Source organism: Patella vulgata, chromosome 2, assembly GCF_932274485.2.
Source record: "Patella vulgata chromosome 2, xgPatVulg1.2, whole genome shotgun sequence".
Classification (NCBI taxonomy): domain Eukaryota; kingdom Metazoa; phylum Mollusca; class Gastropoda; family Patellidae; genus Patella; species Patella vulgata.
In genome coordinates, this window is record NC_065880.2 from 38,882,785 (window position 1) to 38,905,034 (window position 22,250).

General features: G+C 33.1%; 1 protein-coding gene across 2 annotated transcripts; it reads right to left on the reverse strand.

Moving 5' to 3' along the window:
• Nucleotides 1–255: 255 nt before the first annotated feature.
• LOC126811785 (uncharacterized) lies at nt 256–21,283 on the reverse strand. Of its 2 annotated transcripts, none has more exons than XM_050537686.2 (16): nt 20,843–21,283; nt 17,698–18,128; nt 17,036–17,190; nt 16,397–16,530; nt 14,606–14,759; nt 13,671–14,388; nt 13,349–13,414; nt 12,232–12,363; nt 10,821–11,052; nt 7,893–8,068; nt 7,148–7,379; nt 6,574–6,767; nt 5,682–6,126; nt 4,894–5,014; nt 3,435–3,649; nt 256–2,928 (listed from the first exon to the last, which is right to left on the reverse strand). In XM_050537686.2, the coding sequence occupies exons 1-16, from the start codon at nt 21,117–21,119 to the stop codon at nt 2,468–2,470; spliced, it is 4,143 nt and encodes a 1,380-aa protein (XP_050393643.1). In that variant the 5' UTR covers nt 21,120–21,283; the 3' UTR covers nt 256–2,467. The 2 variants fall into 2 exon arrangements, with proteins under 2 accessions (XP_050393643.1, XP_050393642.1); XM_050537685.2 differs by having other exon boundaries at nt 13,665–14,388.
• Between the last annotated feature and the right edge of the window lie 967 nt (nt 21,284–22,250).

Consider the following 22,250-nt stretch of genomic DNA (forward strand, 5'->3'; position numbering starts at 1 on the left):
TAGGGGAGAGACAGGCGACCCTAGCTACTCCTTGTCACATACAACCGAAGAATCGAAACCACGCCAGTTGACTCAATGACAGACCTTATGATACAGTGCGCATAGGGGTACAGAATAAGGGGGAAACAATTCCCATGGGAGTCTTGGTAGATTTATTTCACAGAGTTCTGCACAATTTAATTAAGTGCTCTCTTGGCTGAACATTTCTATAGGTCCAACAATTTTTACTGCCTATACTGCATAATAAGATATGTGAACAATGACTCAATGCAATTTTTATTCAATAAACAATTTTAATTATATTTTTTTTCAAATCAACAAAAAATGAAACAACCTGTGAAAATCAGGGTTGTAATATTCTAGTTTATGTCACTGGACTTTAAAGTAGCCATACTAAATGTGTATCAAAATTACTATAGCCTTGAATCTTATAACTAACGCTTATAACAAAATACTAATGCCAATAATAAAGATAGGTTGCCACATAACGAAACATATGTTTACAGCAGCTATGTCTTCCGGTTGGTCTAGTTCTTTGCAGTGCTAACATTTATTATACAAAACATGTAACAGTAATCAGGTAATCATATAATTTTCAAACCAATCGGACAATAACATTAGCTCATTAGCTCGGGTGGCCATAAGCTACTCCACAACATTTTCTAAATCAAACAAGGGCCAGAACTCTGAAATTGATGAAAATAAAGACTATTTCATCTCATGAATATAAATTTCAAGTCAATAAGATGATAGCCTTAGCCTCTAGAATGTCCAAAGATTTATCTACGTGATCAAGGGCAAAAACTCCAATAGTAATCATCAGAAATGGTTGAATTTATTGATATTCAATAGGATTTTTCAACTCATGAACTTGAATATGGGGTATAAAACAATTCAATCAGATGATAATTCTAGCCTCTAGAGAATCGACCAGATTTTTCAAAATGATCACGGGCCAAGTAATACACTTCTTCATCTCATGAATATAACCACTGTATATAAATTTAAAGTCAATCGGATAATAACTTTAGCCTATTTAGGCTTTAGACTGACGAGGTGGACAACAATATATGACCATATTTCAATGTGGGTTAATAAAAATGATCAGAATTCTAGTGTTTTTACAAACTGTTATCAACAAATCTACAAACTGATAAGTTAATCTATAAATTCATTTGTAAGATATATTTAGACTTATATCCTATATTGCATTGTTAAATTTAGTATTTAAAAGTACTTTATATATCAATTTATACTTAAAACATCTTTAATTCAAAACAAATCAATAATATTTCAGCTGCCTTCTCAATTTATCATTCAACATACTGGACAAAAATATATACCGGTAATGACTTAGAAAAAGTTATTTTACAGTTTCCTGTGTTTTAACCAGAATTTTAAAAAGTGACTAATGTTTTGTTGAGGTAGAGGTTAAAGTTTTTGCCAGCAGATACACTTCTTTTTCTCCAAAAATTACAAAGATCTTTAGTTAATGGCTTACTTGTCCACAAGTTTGTCTTCACAGTTTCTAGTTAACAATGTGTGGTGAAGTCCTCCTGTGTTTACTGTTACTATTATCGAATATTAAAAGGATGAAACCTTTATGATTTGTGTGAAATGTCAAATTTAATTAAAGCTTTTATGTTTATGGATTTTATGGCCACAGATAATTATAAAGTAATCAGTTGAAGAGAGTTTTAATGATCAATGTACACAGAACTTAAATCAAGTGACTAGAGTAATTCTATGAACATTGATCAGCTTTAGGTTGTGCAGAGGGAGCATGACTTGTTTCCAAGATGGTTGACATCAAGAACTTCTCAGTTTCAATGTGGACTGTGGAATTTGTTTTGTTTATATTTTTGAAAGGAATAAAGTTGATTATAGTGAAAATTGATACTTTGTTGTTTATTGTTATAAATATATCATAATTGTTAGTAATTGATTATAATATTAGTCATAGTTCAAGTTATATCATTATTTTACATAATTTGACAGTTTATTAAGTAAAGAAACATCAAAGGGAGATAATAATTTAATTTAATTATTTCACTCTTGCATTATGTGAATTTTGTTTGATGGTACAAAACGTCTTTAGTAATAGCCCAAACTAAAATAATTCATCTTTTATATAACGCATAGTTCAATAAATCTTTTGATGGACGAAAAGTTATTGCAGAGCAGATCAGCCATTTTGAAAATATCACTTCCAATGTAGAAAATTGGCCTGTATTTGATTTGCTATTCTTCTGCAGTAATATTCATAGTAATGAACTGTAACTAAATCAAGTAGGTCCACAGTGTAAAACAAGAGGAAAAAGACTGATATATGTCAACAAACTTGAAAACGTGTCAACGTATAGGAAGATTTGTCCATTCCATTGTAATAAAATCAATACTTTGTTTTTATATATTCAAAGAGGTCTTTCTGCGTAAACTTCTGTCACATAAATAAATAGGTGTTGAGTTATTGTTGTTGCGTTGTTGTATATGGTTGTTGACTTTGTAAACTGGCTTGAACCAGTAGTTGTATAGCCTGTTGATCTTCAATAGATAAATTCTGATCAGACGTCAAACATTCTACCTCATACTGTACAGAATCTTGTGATATTACTACGTGGGTTGGATGACTATTCCCGTTAATTTGTAATTCCTGTATGTCCCCTTGATTAATCAACTGTATGTTGCCTTCAAGAGTTACATGACCCTGAGCTGTTAATTGAGCTAAAGTGTTAGCATCGATATATTCTAATATTGTCTCATTGACTGGTTCTTCTTTAACATGACTAGAATCAACTGTTTCACTATTATGTTGATTAGCGACATGTTTAACAAGATACTCATTTCGAGCAAATGTTTTTTCACACAGTTCACATTGGAATTTTCTTTCTTTCATATGTGCTGAGGCTATATGTCTCTTGAGACTTCCTGCAAAAAATTAAAGTAAAATAATAAATCAAAATGAACTAAAAAATCTAAAGCTATTTTAATTAAAATTAGTTTAGCTATAGACCTATACATGGAATACTGAATACAGTAAAACAATAAATTATCTTTTCTGCAAACAACATAGGGGAGTATGATCATCAGCCAGTAAATCAGTTATATCACCAAACTTAACACTCCTTTAGTTTAACAATCAAATATCTCAACTGTGATTAATAATGGGGGGGGGGGGGGCAAACGTCCCATAAAAGTATTATTTTTGTATTTTGTCTTTTATATACTAAAGCCTGGTTGCAAAGCTAGATGTGTAACCACATGATGAATCAATGAAATAAAAAAATCTTATCAAAATACTAAGTTGATGATCGACTAAAAACACATCCTCCCATCTGCAAAAATTACTGCAAAATTCTCTTAACCTAACTCAGATGTTTTCATGACAAGTTTCGAACAATAAATATTGTTGTTTAATACTAAAATGAGCTTACTTTTAAAAGAAAATACTTTTTGACATTGAATACATTTGAATACTGGTTGTTCTGGTGGATGTTTACAGCTTTTATGAATTGTTAGTCGTGATGCAGTTTGAAATGATCTACTACACAAATCACAATGAACTGGTACTCCTCCACCTCGTTCATGAGCTTTAAGATGATATCGTAACCCACTCTTTCTTTCAAATCCTCGTCCACATATATTACACCTTGAAAAAAATAACATGAATATATATTCAACCTACTGAATAATTTATAGTTTCAACAATTACCATTTTTGGATCAGTTAAGGATGTCTTCCCACATTGTATATTTGGATTTATCACCCAATAATACATTCTACAGTAGATATCGCGTGTGAGATAAATTTCATAATCTACATGAATTTGATTGGTCAGTTGAAAAGGAACTATTTTTTTTATTTTCAAAGAACAGTTCATTTTTTATTTTCAAAGAACAGTTCATTTTTTTTATTAAAAGTAACTTCTTTTTTTTATTAAAAATGAACTATCTTTATTTAATTGACCTTGATGGAAACACTGGGTCAATGGTTGAATTGCTGTCAAAAAAAATATGTATCACTACGCCGTAATGTAATCAGATTCAGTAAAAAGTTAAATCTTTTGCAAAGAATTATATTTATTTATTTGTGCATGCAAGAAAGGTTTGGGTGATAAATAAAATCTCCTACTTGTATCTTTTGATATCAAAAAAGACTCGTAGGAGATTCTCTATTTAAACCATAATCAAACTGATTTATCTATCAAAAGTTTGTTTCAAATCCCTCTCAAAACATTTTAATCAGAAAGAAAGTACTCATTGAAGATGCATTTTGGCTTGTATTAGTTGTTGTAAATATCAAATCCCAAGTAAATTATTATATTATCCTCTAAACTTTGTTTACTGCCGTTTAATTAACTGCAGGGTCTTCTGGACGATTACTTCTCCCAATGTTCTAACACCGTTAGCCTTTAGATCAACACATAAGAAGCACTCCTTACGTCACTAAAGGAGATAGGCTGCCGGTTAAGGGCACCCTTACATTTTGTCTTGTGCTCGCCCATGGGTGTTTTTCAGTGAATCCTGTATTTTTCTAGTAATATTGGATCTTTTTCTGATTTAAAATATCATTCAGGTAGCCTACTGAAGTATGACTGGTTTCTATCATATTTTTGATAAATTACAATAAGTTGTCAGTTAACACTACATATGCCCACATCAAATAAGACGTTCCAGCGGTCGTTAAATATCAAGTCAATCAGATAATAGCTTCTGCATTAACAAGATTTATCAAAATCAAAAAGTTTATTTGTCTCATTAAACTAAACATTGTGTATAAATTTCAAGACAATCAGATAATAACTTTATTCTCTAGATGGACGGGGGTGATGCCAATATACGACCACATTTCAAGTTTCAAATACTGGTACATATATACTTGTATGTTACTTACAAATATGGTTTTTCTCCCGTGTGTTTTCTCCTGTGTAAAACTTTAGCTTTCATGGTTGTAAAACCTTTCTGACAAAAATCACATTCATATGGCTTTACTCCATAATGTTTCATCATATGTACTATAAAATAAATCACTTTTATTATTAGACAAAACTATGCTACTTTCTTGCTTAAAAAAAGCAGTCTATTTATTTTAACTACAAATCAGACAATATTTATTAAAGATGCATTATGTAAGATTTAGATAAAGACCTGGCCGTACTTGCTATAATAGTTCAAAAATAGATAATGAAAAATGAATACATTGAAAATTTCATTCAATATACGTCCACATGAAAATGTGAGCATATAAAAATTGTTTTTGTATTATACTGAGAGTATTTTATAGTAACTGCTATTTCAAATCATATTTCCATAGTAAAGGTAGCCTGTTTTGTTTTTGTAGCTTTTTTCACAAAAAACATAACATGCAAACTTTACTTTGGAAATACAATTCGAAATATTGGCAGTATTAATATAAAATATAAATACAATGGGTACAGCGGTTCGTTTAGTATTATATTCACAGCTATATAGGTAGAATTTGTATCTAGTAATTTGTAGATAAATCACAGTCTGCGCAGGTGTGTATCATTTACATTTGAATGAAAGAGAGAAAGTTACAAAAACTAAACAGTGTATCTAAGTAACAAACCGTTTTTGCCTTGGTGAGGGCTAGAAAAGGGGTATTAGGGCCATTCCTTTAGGGCAGTCTCTTTGAAATATCTATTCTAATCAACAACTTACTTTTGTAAGAAACTTTACCACTAAATATAGTTTTACAAACTGCACACTGTAACCATCCCTGTTTTTGTCTCTTGACATTACCGGTCTTCTGTCTAGTAGGCTTCTTTAAACTAACTTCTGTACTATTTCCTGATGACTCCAAACTATTAGTTTGTGTTGATATTGATGGGTTTTTTTCAGGGGAAGAGGCTTCATTTTGTATGGAATTTAATGAAGCTATTGCATTCATTGTTTCTTCTTGGAATGGGTTTGTAGATGATGTAGCAGTAATTTCAGGTAGATCAGTATTAGCAGATTCAGAGGTTGAAGATGGATTTGTGAACACTTCAGTATCTAGGGGATCGCTGGTATTACAATCAACTGAGGAATCGATTTCATTTCTTTCTGGTGTTTTGTTATTGACGTCGGTAACCATGGTTCCATCTGCCACAGGTTTATTTTTTCTCTATGAAAATGAAATATAACATAATGTCAACAATAAATGAAATATAACATAATATCAACAATAAATAATATATAACATAATATCAACAATAAAAGAAATATAACATAATATCAACAATAAAAGAAATATAACATAATATCAACAATAAAAGAAAACTGTATTATCAAATAATAATATTTTTAAAGGGATAGTTGGGGGCAAAATCATAATTGCAGGATCCACACCTTCCTCATACCTTGGATGCCTACCCTACTTCAGGTGTAAGACAGCCGACGGTATATGTCATATCTAACTTGAAGAAATGAAAGTAAATCCTGGTATAAGCATGTTCACATTCAGGTTAATGATAGTTATGATTAATTAATTTGCAGTCTACATCTTGAGATTAATGGAGGACAAAATCCTCTGGTTGATTTACCCACATGTACTTAATACTTCATTACTTACCTCATCGTTAAAATATTGTTTAAATCTTTTTTCTCGTTCGTCAAGAGCTGCTTTCTTATCCATGTATTGACTTGGTAATTTTTCTGGCTCTAAACAGCATTTACTGATATATTTATAAATATCATTTGTCTGACCAACCCAGTAATATTTGGTTTTAATCTTCTCTTGTGTTCTGTTCAATCCACAATGATTTCCTACAATTAATCACAGATCCTGGTAATAGTGTATCTATTATATAATATCATTTCAAGTTTTGGCTTTTTGATTAGCTTTTCAGTCACATGCAATAGATATTAATGAAACAAGTGTGGAGCATAATACAATTTCATTTTAATTTTGGTTTTAGTTTTAAATTTCCACAGCCTACTTATACAACTAAGACCTTAGGTGCATCTTACTAAAGTAATAAAATTTATATTAGTCTTCTGTCAATTAATAACCAGGAAATTCAAGGAAGACAATGACATCATAGCATTGTCATATTACATGTGAAATAATTCTACAATATACAATATACATTTATGCCTTCAATCAAAATAGTTATATGCGTACCTTCTAAGTATAAATAACTTACCAGAATCCTCAATATGTGCTTCTTTAATAACCTTTATCTTCTCATCTTTTGAAAATAAACATTCTCGTGGTTCAGAATCGGGTTTATTGCAAAACCGGTAGAACAGAACATTGTCTTTAAAAAAGTAATTTTGAGATTTTCTCCGTAGACTTGTTTTCTGCACCTTAGAATATCCAGGTGGGTAAGCTTTATTTTTCAGGTAGTAAGTTATTGGATACCAATTATCCTTTTCCTATAACATACAATTATAACATTTACATACAATTATATTCTTCATTGATTATTAAACAGTAACTTCTTATATCTTAGAAAATGTCTCATATAAAGCTGTGAGAAAAGTGCTCAGTACTTTTATGTTTTTGGTAGATAAAACCAAAGAACTGCGGCAGGTCAGCTAATAAGTCACTGGCTGGCTAATCAGGATGTCCTGGGTTCAATACCGGTGTTATGCAAGAAAGTTACTTGGGATTTTCCCTTTCCGGCGTGATTTCACCTTGTGAGTGGTATTAGCCCAGGCAGAGTAGAAAAGTAGGATATTAAACCTCATTCCCTTTCAGATAAAAACGTAAAAAAATAAAAAGATAAAAACACAGTGCAAAGTCTACAAAAACCAAGATTAATTTGTAGATTGGGATCATTTAATATGTAATTTATTATGTAGCCCATGATTGATCACTGAGGTCAAAACAGAACTGAAGGGGAATTTCCCTCACTGACATTTAATTTATTACACTATATGAAATACCTCTGTAATGTCTTTAGACTCCATCATTACCACAGGCTTAGGTGTTTTTCTTTCCCTCCCTTTAGAACATTGAGGGCAAGCACGAACAAAAGCTTCACAATCCAAAGTTAATCCACGCCAATAATTATTCATAGCTGAGATACAATCTATGACCTTTCTCTTACAGAGATGTGTACCTGTAATAGTAAATAATCAAAAATGAAATTGAAACTGCAATTATAAAGCAATCTGTAATAGCACATCTGTGGTTCATTTAGAACTGGGGCATCACACACAACATTTATTTCCATGGGGCCCGGTGACCTGTTCCATTCCTGGCCTAGAAGAAATGAGCACAGTAAACAGTAGACTAAAATGACAAACAACAAATTGTCATTATGTGGGGTGGAGTCTGTCGGTCATCGTGTGGTTTAATGGTCAAAAGTGAGACATTAAGTAATATATTGATACTGTACAAAGGTGTTAGCCAGTGATGGGATTTCGCCCGTATATTCCAGACTTGTCCGACGCTATTTTCCAAATGTACTATTAATTGTCCGACCAGGAATATGCCCAATCGGACATCAAAGTATGGTGAATAATATTCAAAATTCTAAAATTAATATAGTGTACTGAGTGTATATCTACCACTCAACCCGATTATCGTTGATAATAGGATGGATTGATTAGGTAATTAAGTGATCAACGTATTTATCATGTTATACGGCCTATACAGCAACCTTGATTAGCTAATTAATCTGCCTTAATCCTTTCTCGGACAATTCATCAATCCAATCCTGAACAGAAGTCATTGCTTCTTCTTTGTCGGGATATGTATCAATCCAATAAGAGATATTATATACTTTTAATCTACGTGATTGACCCATGATTTCCCCATCGTCGGATGTTTTAATCTCCTTAATGTCGGCCGACAACACGTAGAAATTAGTCATATATGTCACATATCCAATAGTACATAACACCCCAAATCAATATGTATCCGATAACTCGTCTGTGATATCACTTCGGTGGAAGCGAGCGTTAAATAAAGCTATTTCACACACACACACATATCCGAAAAATACTAGACAATGCTAACTCTGTTTCTGATCACACGCGGTTATAGTACGATAAATGAAACGGAAGTAGAAATCTCGCGAGACGTGTAAAACTATGAAATGAATATGTGAAAAATTTCACGCGTCTAATGTCGAAGAAAAGATTCTATTTTGATGGCATATTCTCGGATTTATGATCATATTTTGAATGGGGTTAATGTTTTTCAATAAAGAAATATGTACGCAAGGAAATGTTGACGAATATGTCAATTGGAATAGTAGTTAATTGTCTTAGACGATAGCACGTACTAGAGTCGAATGCGATTATATAGCAGATGGTGTCACTCGCTTGTTGTGGTAGAGCGACGTTTACTGCCAAATAAATTTTGGGATGTCATTTTTTTTACCCTCCATATATAAGTCGAAACGGAGTATAAGATGAATGCTGGACTTCTGCTGAAATATGAATCGACTTATGACCTGAAAAATACAATAATTTTGGAGGAATTTGAAACAGGTACGGATCGGCAGTAGTCCGCACGCTTTCATTCTATCGTATTACGACATCGCGTAATTTTGTACGAATATTACTGACATAATCTGAATACCGTACAGGAATTAAATATGAAAAATTATTTATTACGTACGAATTTGAATATTTTGTTGACACATGATTTTTGTGTGTGGTCTAAAAATTGCCAGCTTAAATAACGATAAGAGTTATGTCCCTTTATTTTCGGTAAAAATGTCTAACAAGAAAAATTTTGAAATCCCATCACTGATGTTAGCCCAAGTATAGTTTCAATAAAGTATGCAAATACTCAAGACCATTAAACAACTTAAAATACAGACACTATCCCACAAATGCATACGATTCCAATATTTTATCTAATTTAAATAATGTACGGTTGGCATGTTACCCGTACCATTATTTTAAAGATACATTATGGGAGATTTTTATAAGGAGTTAGCCATTCTTGCTATAACAGTTCAAAAATAGATGATGAAAGAAGAATATATTGAAAATTTCAGTCAAATTACTTTATTCTGAAAATAGTTATCCCCAGTGTAATTTTTGACTAGAAATGGGATTGAATTCCATCTTCACTGATTCTTAGTATGGCCGATCGTTTGATTGACAGGCGTTAACTCCACCTACATAATCTCTGCTGTCTTTTGTCTGCTGTCATCGTATCCGAATTGGACAAAATGAGTAAGCGGGTAAATTTTCATTCTTACTTGTATTTTGGGCATGCATTAAATCAATTGAATATAGGACATAATATTATAATACAATTATGATAAATCTATAGGTATACACCAGTGGCGTCGTGCCTATTGGGGAAATAAAAATATTTTTATTGATATTATTAAGACAGAAGACCTGTCCGTCTGTATTAGTCATCACACGGTCTCCAGGAAATGTATAATTTGTCATTATCTGTGTTTAGTTTATTGCACTTTAAATAGTTTAGATGTCATTTGTTAAGGCATCGCTCAACAGCGGCCTCGCTTCGTACACTCTATCATTTAGCCTCAATCCAGGAGTATGACGTCAATGTAACGCTTAATCTCCGCTCACAACACCATTTAAAATTAAATCAGTCAACAAAATCCCGTTTAAATCCAAACTGAATCCAAGCCATCCATGGGTCTACAGAGTTGATTTTGTGCTTGTTGTGTAAATAAAGATCTAATTTATAATTTCTATGAAATCTGAAGCCTATATAAAGACTTGCAATAATCAGATTTAGCTCTTGCATAATGTATGTTTAAATAATGGTCCGCCAACATCAAAGAATGACTTCACATCTGTTTTTTAAATACAGGTTAATCATAAAAAAAACTGTGTAATCATAATTGTTACTAAATAGAAACCATCTCCTTATACCTTCATCATCTATATGGGCGTCAGTCATCAACTTTATACGTTCTTTTTCATCCATAACAATTCTCTTTCTTAAATTCTTTTTACTGGCTTGATAATAGAGGCTACTATTCTCCACAGTAAAGTTAACCAGACTTTTACAGACAGATGATTTTAATGAAGAAGAAGAGTGTGATTTATGTTTTTTCGTCTGTAGATAATGTTTAATGGCTGTGTAGAACTCATCCGCATCAAACTGAAATAAAATTCTAATTGTACATTTCAAATTTAACAGACTTAACATACTTAACAACCTTAACTTCTCAACTTCTCAACTGATTAGGATAGAAAGCAAAGTAACCATACAATGACATCAAATTTCTTACAGGTCTGATTTATTACACTGATATTTAACCTTTCAAATTAACAAGATGTTGGTTTTTGTTCAAGAAATATGCTGTTTTTATACGCCCACACTTTCATGTGGTCATATTATGCTGTCACAATTTGTTTGTGGACACGCTTCAGGTCACAATTTTTATCCGATTTTGAAGAAACTTGGCATACAGGTCTATCTCCTAAAGATCTTGGTATCTTTCAATATTGGCATATATCGGACCATAACTTCAGGGATTATGGACGCTGATTGTACAAAAAATCATGTTTTTAGCTTGTGGACACTCTAGAGGTCACAATTTTCATCTGATTTTGATGAAAATCGATATTCATGTTTATAACCCAAAGATCTTGGTTCCTTTCAATATTCGCGCATATAAGACTGTAACATCCTGGATTATGGCTCCTGATTTTAAAAACCATTCAACCGTAATGAAGGTTGTATTCGAATTTTGGGAAAATCAAAACGAAACTGCGCAACAAAATGGCAGCGCTTTGTACGCAAATTGTGTAAAAGTATATAATACATAGGTTGTGGACCATCTATAGGGCAAAATTTTTATCCGATTCTAACTCCCTTTCGATATTTAGGAATCTCAGACCATAACTTTCTGGATTCTGGTCCCTGATCATAGTTTGTTCTCTTTCCATCTCTTGCAAAATGTGAACGTATCTTGCCTGGCAACTGCTGGTTAAGTTTTGATTATAAATTATCCACTTTTTTCAACAATTGTTTTGATATCTTAACTATTCACAAATTATTATGACAGACTTTAAAACGGTCAATGAGAGCTAATAATTTTAATGTTTACAGTGATAGATGTAGTTTACAGATAAAAACCCGACCGGCTGTGTTTAGGCATTGCTTTACGATGATATCAGATTTAATCCTGCTTTTCTAGTAAATCAGATATACTTACGTGGATAAGAGCTTTTAAATTATGATCTTAAGATAATATAGGTAAAGAACTAGGTGTAGGTAGGTTTAAAAGGGACTATACACATTTGAAATAATTTGCTAAGAAATGAATAAACTCACTGAATTAATTGTCAGTATAGACTGATCATCATCATCACTCGTGTTATTATCACTATTATCATCTTCAGCACCTTCATCTTTATCTTCATCATATACAGCATCATCCTCCTCATTATCATCCGATTCGTATACCTTAGTTTATGAAAAATAAACAAAAATGTAATTAGGTGGTGTTCTGTTTGATTGTGTTAATCTATCTTGGGATTGTTCAGTTCTGTCTGACATGCGCTCTCTTGTGTAGAGGGCTATGGATTATATGCCTGGAGTTGTGGGTTTGATTCCTGATAGGAGTATCCCCACACAAATATAAGACCAACAGTTTCAGGTTCACTTTAATGTTGGGCTAGTCATCCTGTGCTGGGTTCCATCCTGTGCTGGCATAAATAAGGGCTCTAATTTAGCCCAACATGATTAATAGGTAGGGGGGTATGTATTTTAATTATTGCTGATTAATAATGCTCATTTTGATTAATGTTTTTGTGGTAATTTTGTTAGTCATTTATTTGCTTTATTATTAATAAATGACATTTTACACCAAATCAAGATGTTTTAGTTGCTTCTTGGATTGAGGCATACAAATAGCAGATAGTTTTGAATGGTGGCAGTGCTATACTGATATCAAGCAAAGCATCTGTACCAACTTTCTTTAAACTGAACTTGATCATAAAGAGACACATATTTTAATTTTAAAAATGATACAAATACAAATATTAATTTAGATTAAACATGCATTATGCAAGAGCAAAATCTGCTTATTACACGTCTTTCTTTAGGCCTGAAATGTTATCTAAATTATCAATTAGACATTATCCAGACCATAATAGACTCTCGATGTCAAGGCTAGCCTTCGATGTTGGCTGGATTAGATTCCTATATGTCGCCATTGATAATTAAATCAAAACAGTGGATAATCGAGACTATGCTGTTTATATTAATGATTTTAGTAATGATGACCGAGACTATGCGAAAATTTCACCCGCTTCGTTCTCGGCTCATAGTGGATCAATTTGACTGAAATTTTCAGTAAATTTCATTTACACTATCTAGTTTTTAACTATTATAGCGAGAACTGCCATCTCTTTATCTTATCTCCCATAATGTATCTTTAACAATTCACCTCTTCTTTCTTTTTCTCCACAACCTTAGCTGGTGCTTGTTTCTTCTTCTTTTTATTTGGAGTTTCCTTTAAAATAAAATATTAGAATTCTAAGGGGAATAAAATTAGTATTTATTTATTTTCAAATTATTTGTGATTGACAGGAGCAGATCTAGATTTTTTCAAAAAGGAATTTTAGTCTTTTCAAAAAGGAGCATATGTATTTAGCATCTGCTGGCTAGGAGGCAACAAATGGTCAATATCTACTAAAAATGTATTTATTAACAGGCCATTGAAGCAAATAAAGTCTTTATAATAATTTGTTGAATACAGATACCTCTACCTCTGTTTTCTTCTCATCATCAGCACCTGAACGTTTTCTTTTACCACATAGTGAACTCCAATCTTGCTTAACACCTCTTAGACTACGTCTACGATTTTCATCAGGTGTTGGTACATCAGATGAACAACCTTCTATAGTTTCTTTGTTTGTTTGTCCTCTGTTCTTTGTTGGAATCTTTTCCACCTTTTTTGTAGAAGATTCTGGCAAAATTCTGTCACACTTTCTCGAGCGTAATCTTCTCATTCGTGTGGTGTCGTCTGATGGTGTGATTTCATCTGGTGGCTGAGATTCTAAAGTAAGATCATCAGATGACATTCCCATTTCTGGCTGCGTTTTAGTCCTAATTAAAGGTTCAATTTCAAGTTTTATTTCTGGTTCAGTCATTACAGCCTTATCTTCTGGTTCAGTAATTACTGGCTGATTTTCTGGTTCAGTTATTGCAGGTTGGATTTCAGGTTCAGTCATATTAGGTGCAATTTGTGGTTCAACATGTATCGGTACAACTACAGTATCAGATACTAAATTAGTTGTATGTTTAGACAAACGTTGAGAATTAATATTCAAATCTTGGTTCTTCAGTCGAGTAGCACTATAGTTATTGATATCTTTAAATAAGTTATATAATTTTTCTACTGATTTATTTTGTTGCGCTGTTGTGAATCTTAATTCTAATGAGGCATCTTTTCTATCAGAAGAAGAATCTATCAACACTGGTTCTCTGAAAAACATAACATCTCAACCAATGAATACTTTAAGTAAATTGGCCACGTGAACAGATATTTCTAATTACTTGGACCGTCTTCATTCGTCACATGTCCTATTTTCACAATCAGCAATCTTGTTTGTTTTTTTTAAGGGATTATCAAAATTACAAAATAATTTTTAAATGATTATATAAAATATTGTGAGAGTTATGGTGTGATTGTACATATTACCTTGAATGGGCTAAATAAGCTGGTGAATATTCTGCACCTTCTGAACAACCAAAACGAAGCGGATATAGAAATATCTCTAAGCAATTCATCCAATCGTTAGGATTTTTATCAATGTTCTGTTTCAATTCTTCTGAAACACACTTCCAAAATGAATCTGTAAAAAAACAACCCCAAAATATATTTATTAGTATACTCTATCCCCACTGTCACCTAGTTTGTGCATTTCCCTGATATAAATAAAACCAAAGATGTGTGTATGTATGTTCATCCATCACGCTTCGTCGCCGCGATCCACCACCACATATGTGTTATAAAACAAGCCAACAGTGAGGCTGATGTCCCCCGCCGAAATAGGAAAATAATTAGAGGACACATATAAATTTATCACAAATTATCTTTTACAAAGTATTGAACAATCAAACAGTATATCTTTACTTATAGTCTAACAATCAAAGTAGGAGAGTTATTGTTTTCCAAAGTCTCGACCAATCAAATTGCGTATCGCTCTGCTTACCCTGAGCAGAAAATGCTCATTATCAAACTTAGTCAAGGTATTACTGTAATGAAACTATACACCAAGTTTCATCAATCTCACTTAATTAGAACTAAAGTTATCGTGTCCCAAAGCATCAACCAATCAAATTGCTTATCTCTGCTTACCCTAAGCGGAAAATGCTCATCTTCGAACTCCATCAAGGCATTGACCTAATCAACACATACACCAAGTTTGAACATTCTAGCTCAATTAGGAAGAGAGTTATCGTGCCCCAAAGTATCAACCAATCAAATTGCTTATCTCTGCTTACCCTAAGCGGAAAATGCTCATCTTCGAACTCCATCAAGGCATTGACCTAATAAACACATACACCAAGTTTGAACATTCTAGCTCAATTAAAAGTTATCGTGTCCCAAAGCATCAACCAATCAAATTGCTTATCTCTGCTTACCCTAAGCGGAAAATGCTCATCTTCGAACTCCATAAAGGCATTGACCTAATCAAAACATACACCAAGTTTGAACATTCTAGCCCAATTAGGAAGAGAGTTATCGTGTCCCAAAGCATCAACCAATCAAATTGCTTATCTCTGCTTACCCTAAGCGGAAAATGCTCATCTTCGAACTCCATCAAGGCATTGACCTAATAAACACATACACCAAGTTTGAACATTCTAGCTCAATTAGGAAGAGAGTTATTGTGTCCCAAAAAGTGTGACGGACAGACAGACGGACAGACAGACAGACAGACAGACAGACAGACAGACAGACAGACAGACGAACCCATTTTAATAGTCCCCTGCTTTCTTCGAAAGGCGGGGGACAATTAATCTGCATTACCCTGTGAATGTTTTAGGCCATAATTTATAAAAGTCAAGATCATTTATTCGTTTAACACAACCAAAAATCAATGTTGGGCTGTTTTACTGCAATTAACAGTTAACTGGAGGGAACTCTGTTCATTATGGTAATTAAGTAACGGATGGTGTGAGCGCACGAAAAAGCGTGAAAAAAAGGAAGATGGCGAATAAGCAGATCTTGGGTCCCGGGTATCGAGATAGTACTAGAATAATAAAATGTTCAGTGAAGTCTGTATAACTACAGGACAGGGATTGTTTATCACAGTGGATGCTTACAGACAGCTACAACAAGATCCATTCACTTGATTTGATAGTGCTGTTGTATATTAATCACAATATCTGTGTGTCTGTCCTTGGGTTTGTCTTCTGTGTTTCTATTTTGTTGTGGTGTTTTGTGCAGTTCTCCTCCACATATTATTATTAAAGATTTACCCACCCATGTGTTCATTTCTATTTGTTTTATAAATAATATCTGTTCCCAGTGAATTATTTATAATTTGAATCACATCTTCTGACTTCATTTCTCCATTTCCATTTTTTCTTAGATGCAAATTCTTCATTTTACCATACCTTTTAAACAACAAATAATCATAATTATTTATTTCAACCATTTTTGTAGCTAACAGCTTTCAAATGTTAAAACATTTGGATTTTTTGTCAATTTGTGTTTTGGGTTTTTTTTTTGCTGTACCACATTTTTATATTATTTCTGAATCAATAACACAGAGCTTAATATAAGATGCAGAGAGGCCCAAACAACTCTGAACAACATGATAAAATATATCAATTCTTCTTTATTAAAATAAAACTCATCCTGTTATTATTAGGTTTTCATTTCTTATGAGGGCTTCAGAGAAGAATATCATGTATGGAAAGCAGTGACATTTTTCTTGGAATAGACATGGAAATATCAAATTTGATAGGGTTATCTTTGATAACCAGTGCCTTTACTTTTAAAGTAATTATAAGTATAGTGTAGCTTGTGAGATATCAAGGAACAAAACATTACACAGTTGCAACGGCCCTAATAACAAACAAGTAATTTTTGATTAAATTAAAATATTAAACATACTACCTGCAGATTAGCTGTAAGATAAAACTTGCCAATAAATTAACAGATGGTCTCTCAAAAACCTTTACTTCAGTCCATCTAGAAAATACATCTATTCCAACACAGACATATAATTTAGAATCACCATGTTCAAATGGACCAAACATCTTAAACTCCACCTAAAAAGAAAAATATTCTTTAAAATCATATCATAAAAATTTTCATATCCTGGTCTACTCATATTCCAAATTTGAACTGTCAAGGATTCTTTTATTTGCATGCCAACTACCAACGTGTACACAAGATCTCAGTTGTTGTTTTTTGTCCCATCCGAATGACTAGATGCTGTTTCTTGCCAGACCCACTACCTTGCACCACTGACATGAGGAAACCACACCAGAAAATCCTAAAGAACCTGGGACCTCATGGTTAGTGAGCCAGTTATGCTACGCTATTAGCTCTGGAAGTTATGACTAGACATCAATAGACATTGCATACCGTAAAACTTTCAGAATAATATAAGAAATAGTGTATGTCAGGGGCAACAGCAATGCACTGAATTTATATAAAAACAAGCATCATTGTATAAAAGCTGCTCAGGAACCATGCAACTCTTAAAGCCATGAACTCCACATGCACATATCAAACTAATGATAAATCATACTACAATTCAAAAAGAAACATACCAATTCCCAGAAGTAAGATATTGGTAGTTCTGGAGGGTAATCTACAATTTCTTCTTTTATAATAAAGTGGACTTTTTCACTACCCTTTGCATGCGTGCTTACTGTAGTCACTGGTACTGTAATAATATTATTGGCATCAATATCAGGACCGTGTTCTAGATAATCAATGTCTTCAGGAACAGTTTCTTCTTCAGTATCATCTGTGTTATTTTGTGCTGTGTAATTTTCTATTTCTATTTGAGAATTATCTAATATTTTAGATGAACGTTTGTCTCGTTTCTTTCCAGGAGTCTGTAAATTATTCTGTTCAATTCTTGTTAGTATACATTCAGGACATTCACGGATATATCGTTTGACATACTCTGTGATTCCAACCCAGTAATACAAAACTTGAACAGCTTTCGATGTTTTGTCAATACCAAAATGAGTACCTTGTAAAGTAAGAAAAAAACCCATTAATATTATAAAGTAAAAACCACAAACAGCTCTGTTATTAAAGTAGCCTATTCTCGAGACCTAGTTGTTGGTTTACATCCCATCAGAACGACTAGGCACTGTCGTTGTCAGGCCCTATGTCCTTCCTCACTGACAAGGAAAAACCACGCCGGAAAATCATGAGGAGCTTTAGCTGCCAACTCCGATAGCAAATCAGGGACCTTCAGGTTAGCAGATCGGCGCCTAGTACTTACTCCCAGACCCTTACATTACGGTCCATAAACTTACCTAAACAACTTTAATTACCTGAAACGGTGCAACCTGTATTTTGAATAAAACAACACATTTTTATGATTTTTTTCTTTCTTTTTTATATGTATAGATGATAAGTATTCCCTAAACTTTACTCTTTTATAGTTCTGGAAAAAAATCGGAAATAAATGGAAGATCAAATTCAAATCAAGAAAAACAACTCTTATTGTTATCGTAGTCATTCTGGGTCGTTAAGTCACAAAACCATTTCTTCTGGGGCTATTTTATCCCAACCAATTTTTTAATAGGGCTTTTTCAACCCCTATGTTATTTTATCCATGTGGTTCTTGTCGCCAGAACTGTATAACAGATTCCATTTTGGGTGATAGTTTTGATTTGTGGTATCACTATGACTGTGAAAAGTTAAAAATATCAGACATTAGTTGTTTTAGTTGTTTGAACTGTAATTACGATATGTATGATAAAGTGAATCAACCCTTGATAAAGTGAATCAACCCTTGATAAAGTGAATCAACCCTATCAAAAAAAACGGTTTTCGGAATGTAACATCTATGATGACAATTAGAGTTGTCTTTCTTGCTTCGATCTTCCATTTATTTCCATTTTTTTTCAGAACTATGTAAAAAAGAGTAAAGTTGAGGGAATATTAATCATCTATACATATTAAAAAGAAAGAAAAAACAATAAAAATGTGTTGTTTTATTCAAAATACTGGTTGTTTTGGGTAATTAAAGTTGTTTTGGGTAAATTTATGGACCCCTTTAAATTATAGGCTGGCTACAGTAGCCTACAATCATAGACATATTTTGAAATTGTTCCGAAAATTATATAATAAAGTGTGATATTAATACAAGCTATTGTAAACTGCACCACTTCCAACATACAACTTGAGATATATCTTTGTATCAATAATCATATCGTATTTCTTACTTGTAATTTTCAAAAACATAAAAATTTAGGGTAGAACGATTTACCAAAAATCCACCCAAATCTACCCAAATCCACCATTATTTCAACTTATAAGACAATAATTTACATCGATATTTGACAATGCACCGTTCTTTATGCCAAATTGTCATTTTTAATTTACAATCGTAACGTTTCTGTGTTAAAAATGCCCCTTAAAGTAGCTAAGTCTCTAACTCAATATCATATAAAACCTTTGACAATGAAAACATGAATTATTTGTCAATTTTAATCAACATTGGTGTTGTGATCTTTGCGGAAAAAGATGGGCTTTTTATATCCAATATTTAAGACAAAATAAACATTTTTACGATTGGTACACGAATCGTGTACCATAATGCGTTTCAGTGCAATTTGTAACAAGCGACACGAAGAATGAGGTTAGACGTATTCCACAAGTCATGTCAAACGGTGACCCCATATTCTTATCTGGAGAGCATGCGCAATAAATACTATCGGTGTAGACTGGAATAACCAGACACTAGAGATTGATGTTGGATTGACACTTCTGGCGTATTTTGCCGAACATAACTGATTTGAAATTAGAGTAAAAACGGAAACGACTGAATGTAAATCAGTTTATATACATTCATATTACATCATTATATACGTTGTGACCCATTTGTGTCAATTTGTAGGTCCCAAATATTAGCGATTTAGCTCCTTTAAAATGCACTTTTCACATCATAATAATTTATAGCTACTCGTGCATAGACCATGTAGTTGTGTAATAAAGCAAATGTTGTTTATTATTATTATCATTATTAACGATATGTGATAATATACTGATCTTGACACTAAATTTTCATTTTTAATTTAAAATCGTAGTGTTTTTGTGTCAAAATTCCCCCTCAAAATGCAATTTCCAAGCAAGTTAGGAAGTTGTAACCATGGCCATGGGACATAACTCATTACTGCTCTGAATCACTTGCTTGGAAATTTCATTTTGAAGGGCATTTTTTAAACAAAAACATTACGATTTTAAATTAAAAATGACAATTTGGCATAAAGAACAGTATATTATCAAATATAGAAAATATTTTAAAATAGATGAAAAAGAAATAAGGGTGGCTTTGGGTAGATTTGGGTGGATTGAGTGGATTTGGTAAAACGTGCTACCCAATCTGTTTCACAGAGAATTACGAGTCTCAGCAAATATTCACTGCGGATCAGTGTGCGTGCTACCGACAAATTTATAAAGATTCCAAAACTGACCAAATAAGGGCCTAATAGATGTGATTCTTTTCTGGTGGTTAACATAAATATTTATGAAATATTAGTAGGCGTCTATAATAAAGTGCAGTGCTGCCAGTAGCTGGCTGCTGGTAAATGTTACATGTATATCCCGGATTAAAATCCCAAGATACGGCTGCGGCATGAACCACGGCCAACCAATAATTTAACATCCCATAGGTATAGGCCTATTGTTCAATCTGTAGGTCTCGAGTGTAAATTAAACATATAGGCCTACCATTTTCGTGAACATGGAGACGAGAAATTATATCAATTTTCTCTTTATCTGTAAGGATGGCTTTTCGTAGACGCTGGTATTCTTTCTGATTGTTGTCATTGCTGTCACAAAGCACTTTCTGAACAAAATACAGTTCGCCATTTTCTACTTTGAAATCTTTCGACCTTTTTCTAATATTACGCTTGTCGTTGTGTGCTGTACCCTTTTCATACGTCTGTGTTTGTAAATATGTTTGTATCCCCAACAGAGATGCGTTTACATCCTCTGGTTTTGACATTTTATAGCGGAGTCATTTACTAAATATCTGTAGAATTCAGTATCCTAAGCGCGCAGCCATTTTGTCTCCCTGTACATTAACGCCCTCTGTGGTACAAACCGATCGGGACAACCTCGGTAATTTCCGTATTTTTTCGAATAGTGAGAAGGTATTCAAGCGCGGGTCATGGAGGTGTATATCAGTACCAAGTCCATTGCACGAATCCACACACTCCAATATACATGTACATCTAGCATGTTTAGTAATAACGCGCGTGTTATTAACGCAATATGATGGGACGTCAACCATATAACTAATGTATACTGCGCGTGACCTTAAAAGTCGGAGAACGCTAGATCGGCGATCTAGCACATTCTAGCACATATTTATGACGTCATATGTAGATTGTAGGTTAGAGTAAGGGTTCGGACCAGCAGATTTCGTGAAGGTTTCGAGATGTAAACAGGGCAAGCGCTCCAAGCCTACATGTTACCCTAACGCACAATTCGAATATGACGTCATATTCAAGGTGAAGTCATCGTGTACAGTTTTAAAAAAGAAAAAAAAAGAAAAAAGGTTTCGCATTACCGATGTAAAATAGATTGAGGATTAGAGTAGAGTGAGGCCAAAACATCGACAATGCTTCGCTTTTAAGACGTTATTTCGATTAATGTATACAAGACAAAATAACCCCTCCCCCCCCCCCCCCGGACCCCCTCCTATCGATAAAATTAACATTTAAAACTCCAAACCGATAGTAGCATTAGAGTATAGACCCTTTTGTTGATAGGAAAACGGGAAGCCCAATTTGATTTTAAACATAGCGAGTAAATTAAAGAGAATTTTCTGTTTTCGATATCATCACACGCTTGAACCTCAAGTATATCAATTATAAAATACAGTAGAACGTGCCAATAAATAGAACAACAACGGTAGTAATTTTCTAAGATTAATGGCAATTTGAGGCTATAAGCTGATTTTCCTGATCATAAGAAAGATCGTACTGTCATATTATTTTCTTAAGGAATCAAATTTACAAAAAATTCGAAACGGCGGATTTAGGATTTTTGAAAAAGAAAAGGGGTTTGGTGCGAGAAAAAATACACGGCAAAGTGGAAATCAAGTGCAATTTGTTAATAGTAAGTGCAGGCG

Coding starts and splice junctions, on each gene's coding strand:
- LOC126811785 (XM_050537685.2), bottom strand. CDS start 21,119: ATGTCAAAACCAGAGGATGTAAACGCATCTCTGTTGGGGATACAAACA. Junction 11,053..12,231: donor CTATACTGACAATTAATTCA/GTGAGTTTATTC, acceptor ATTTTATTTCAG/TTTGATGCGGATGAGTTCTA. Junction 6,768..7,147: donor AGCACATATTGAGGATTCTG/GTAAGTTATTTA, acceptor GATTAATTGTAG/GAAATCATTGTGGATTGAAC.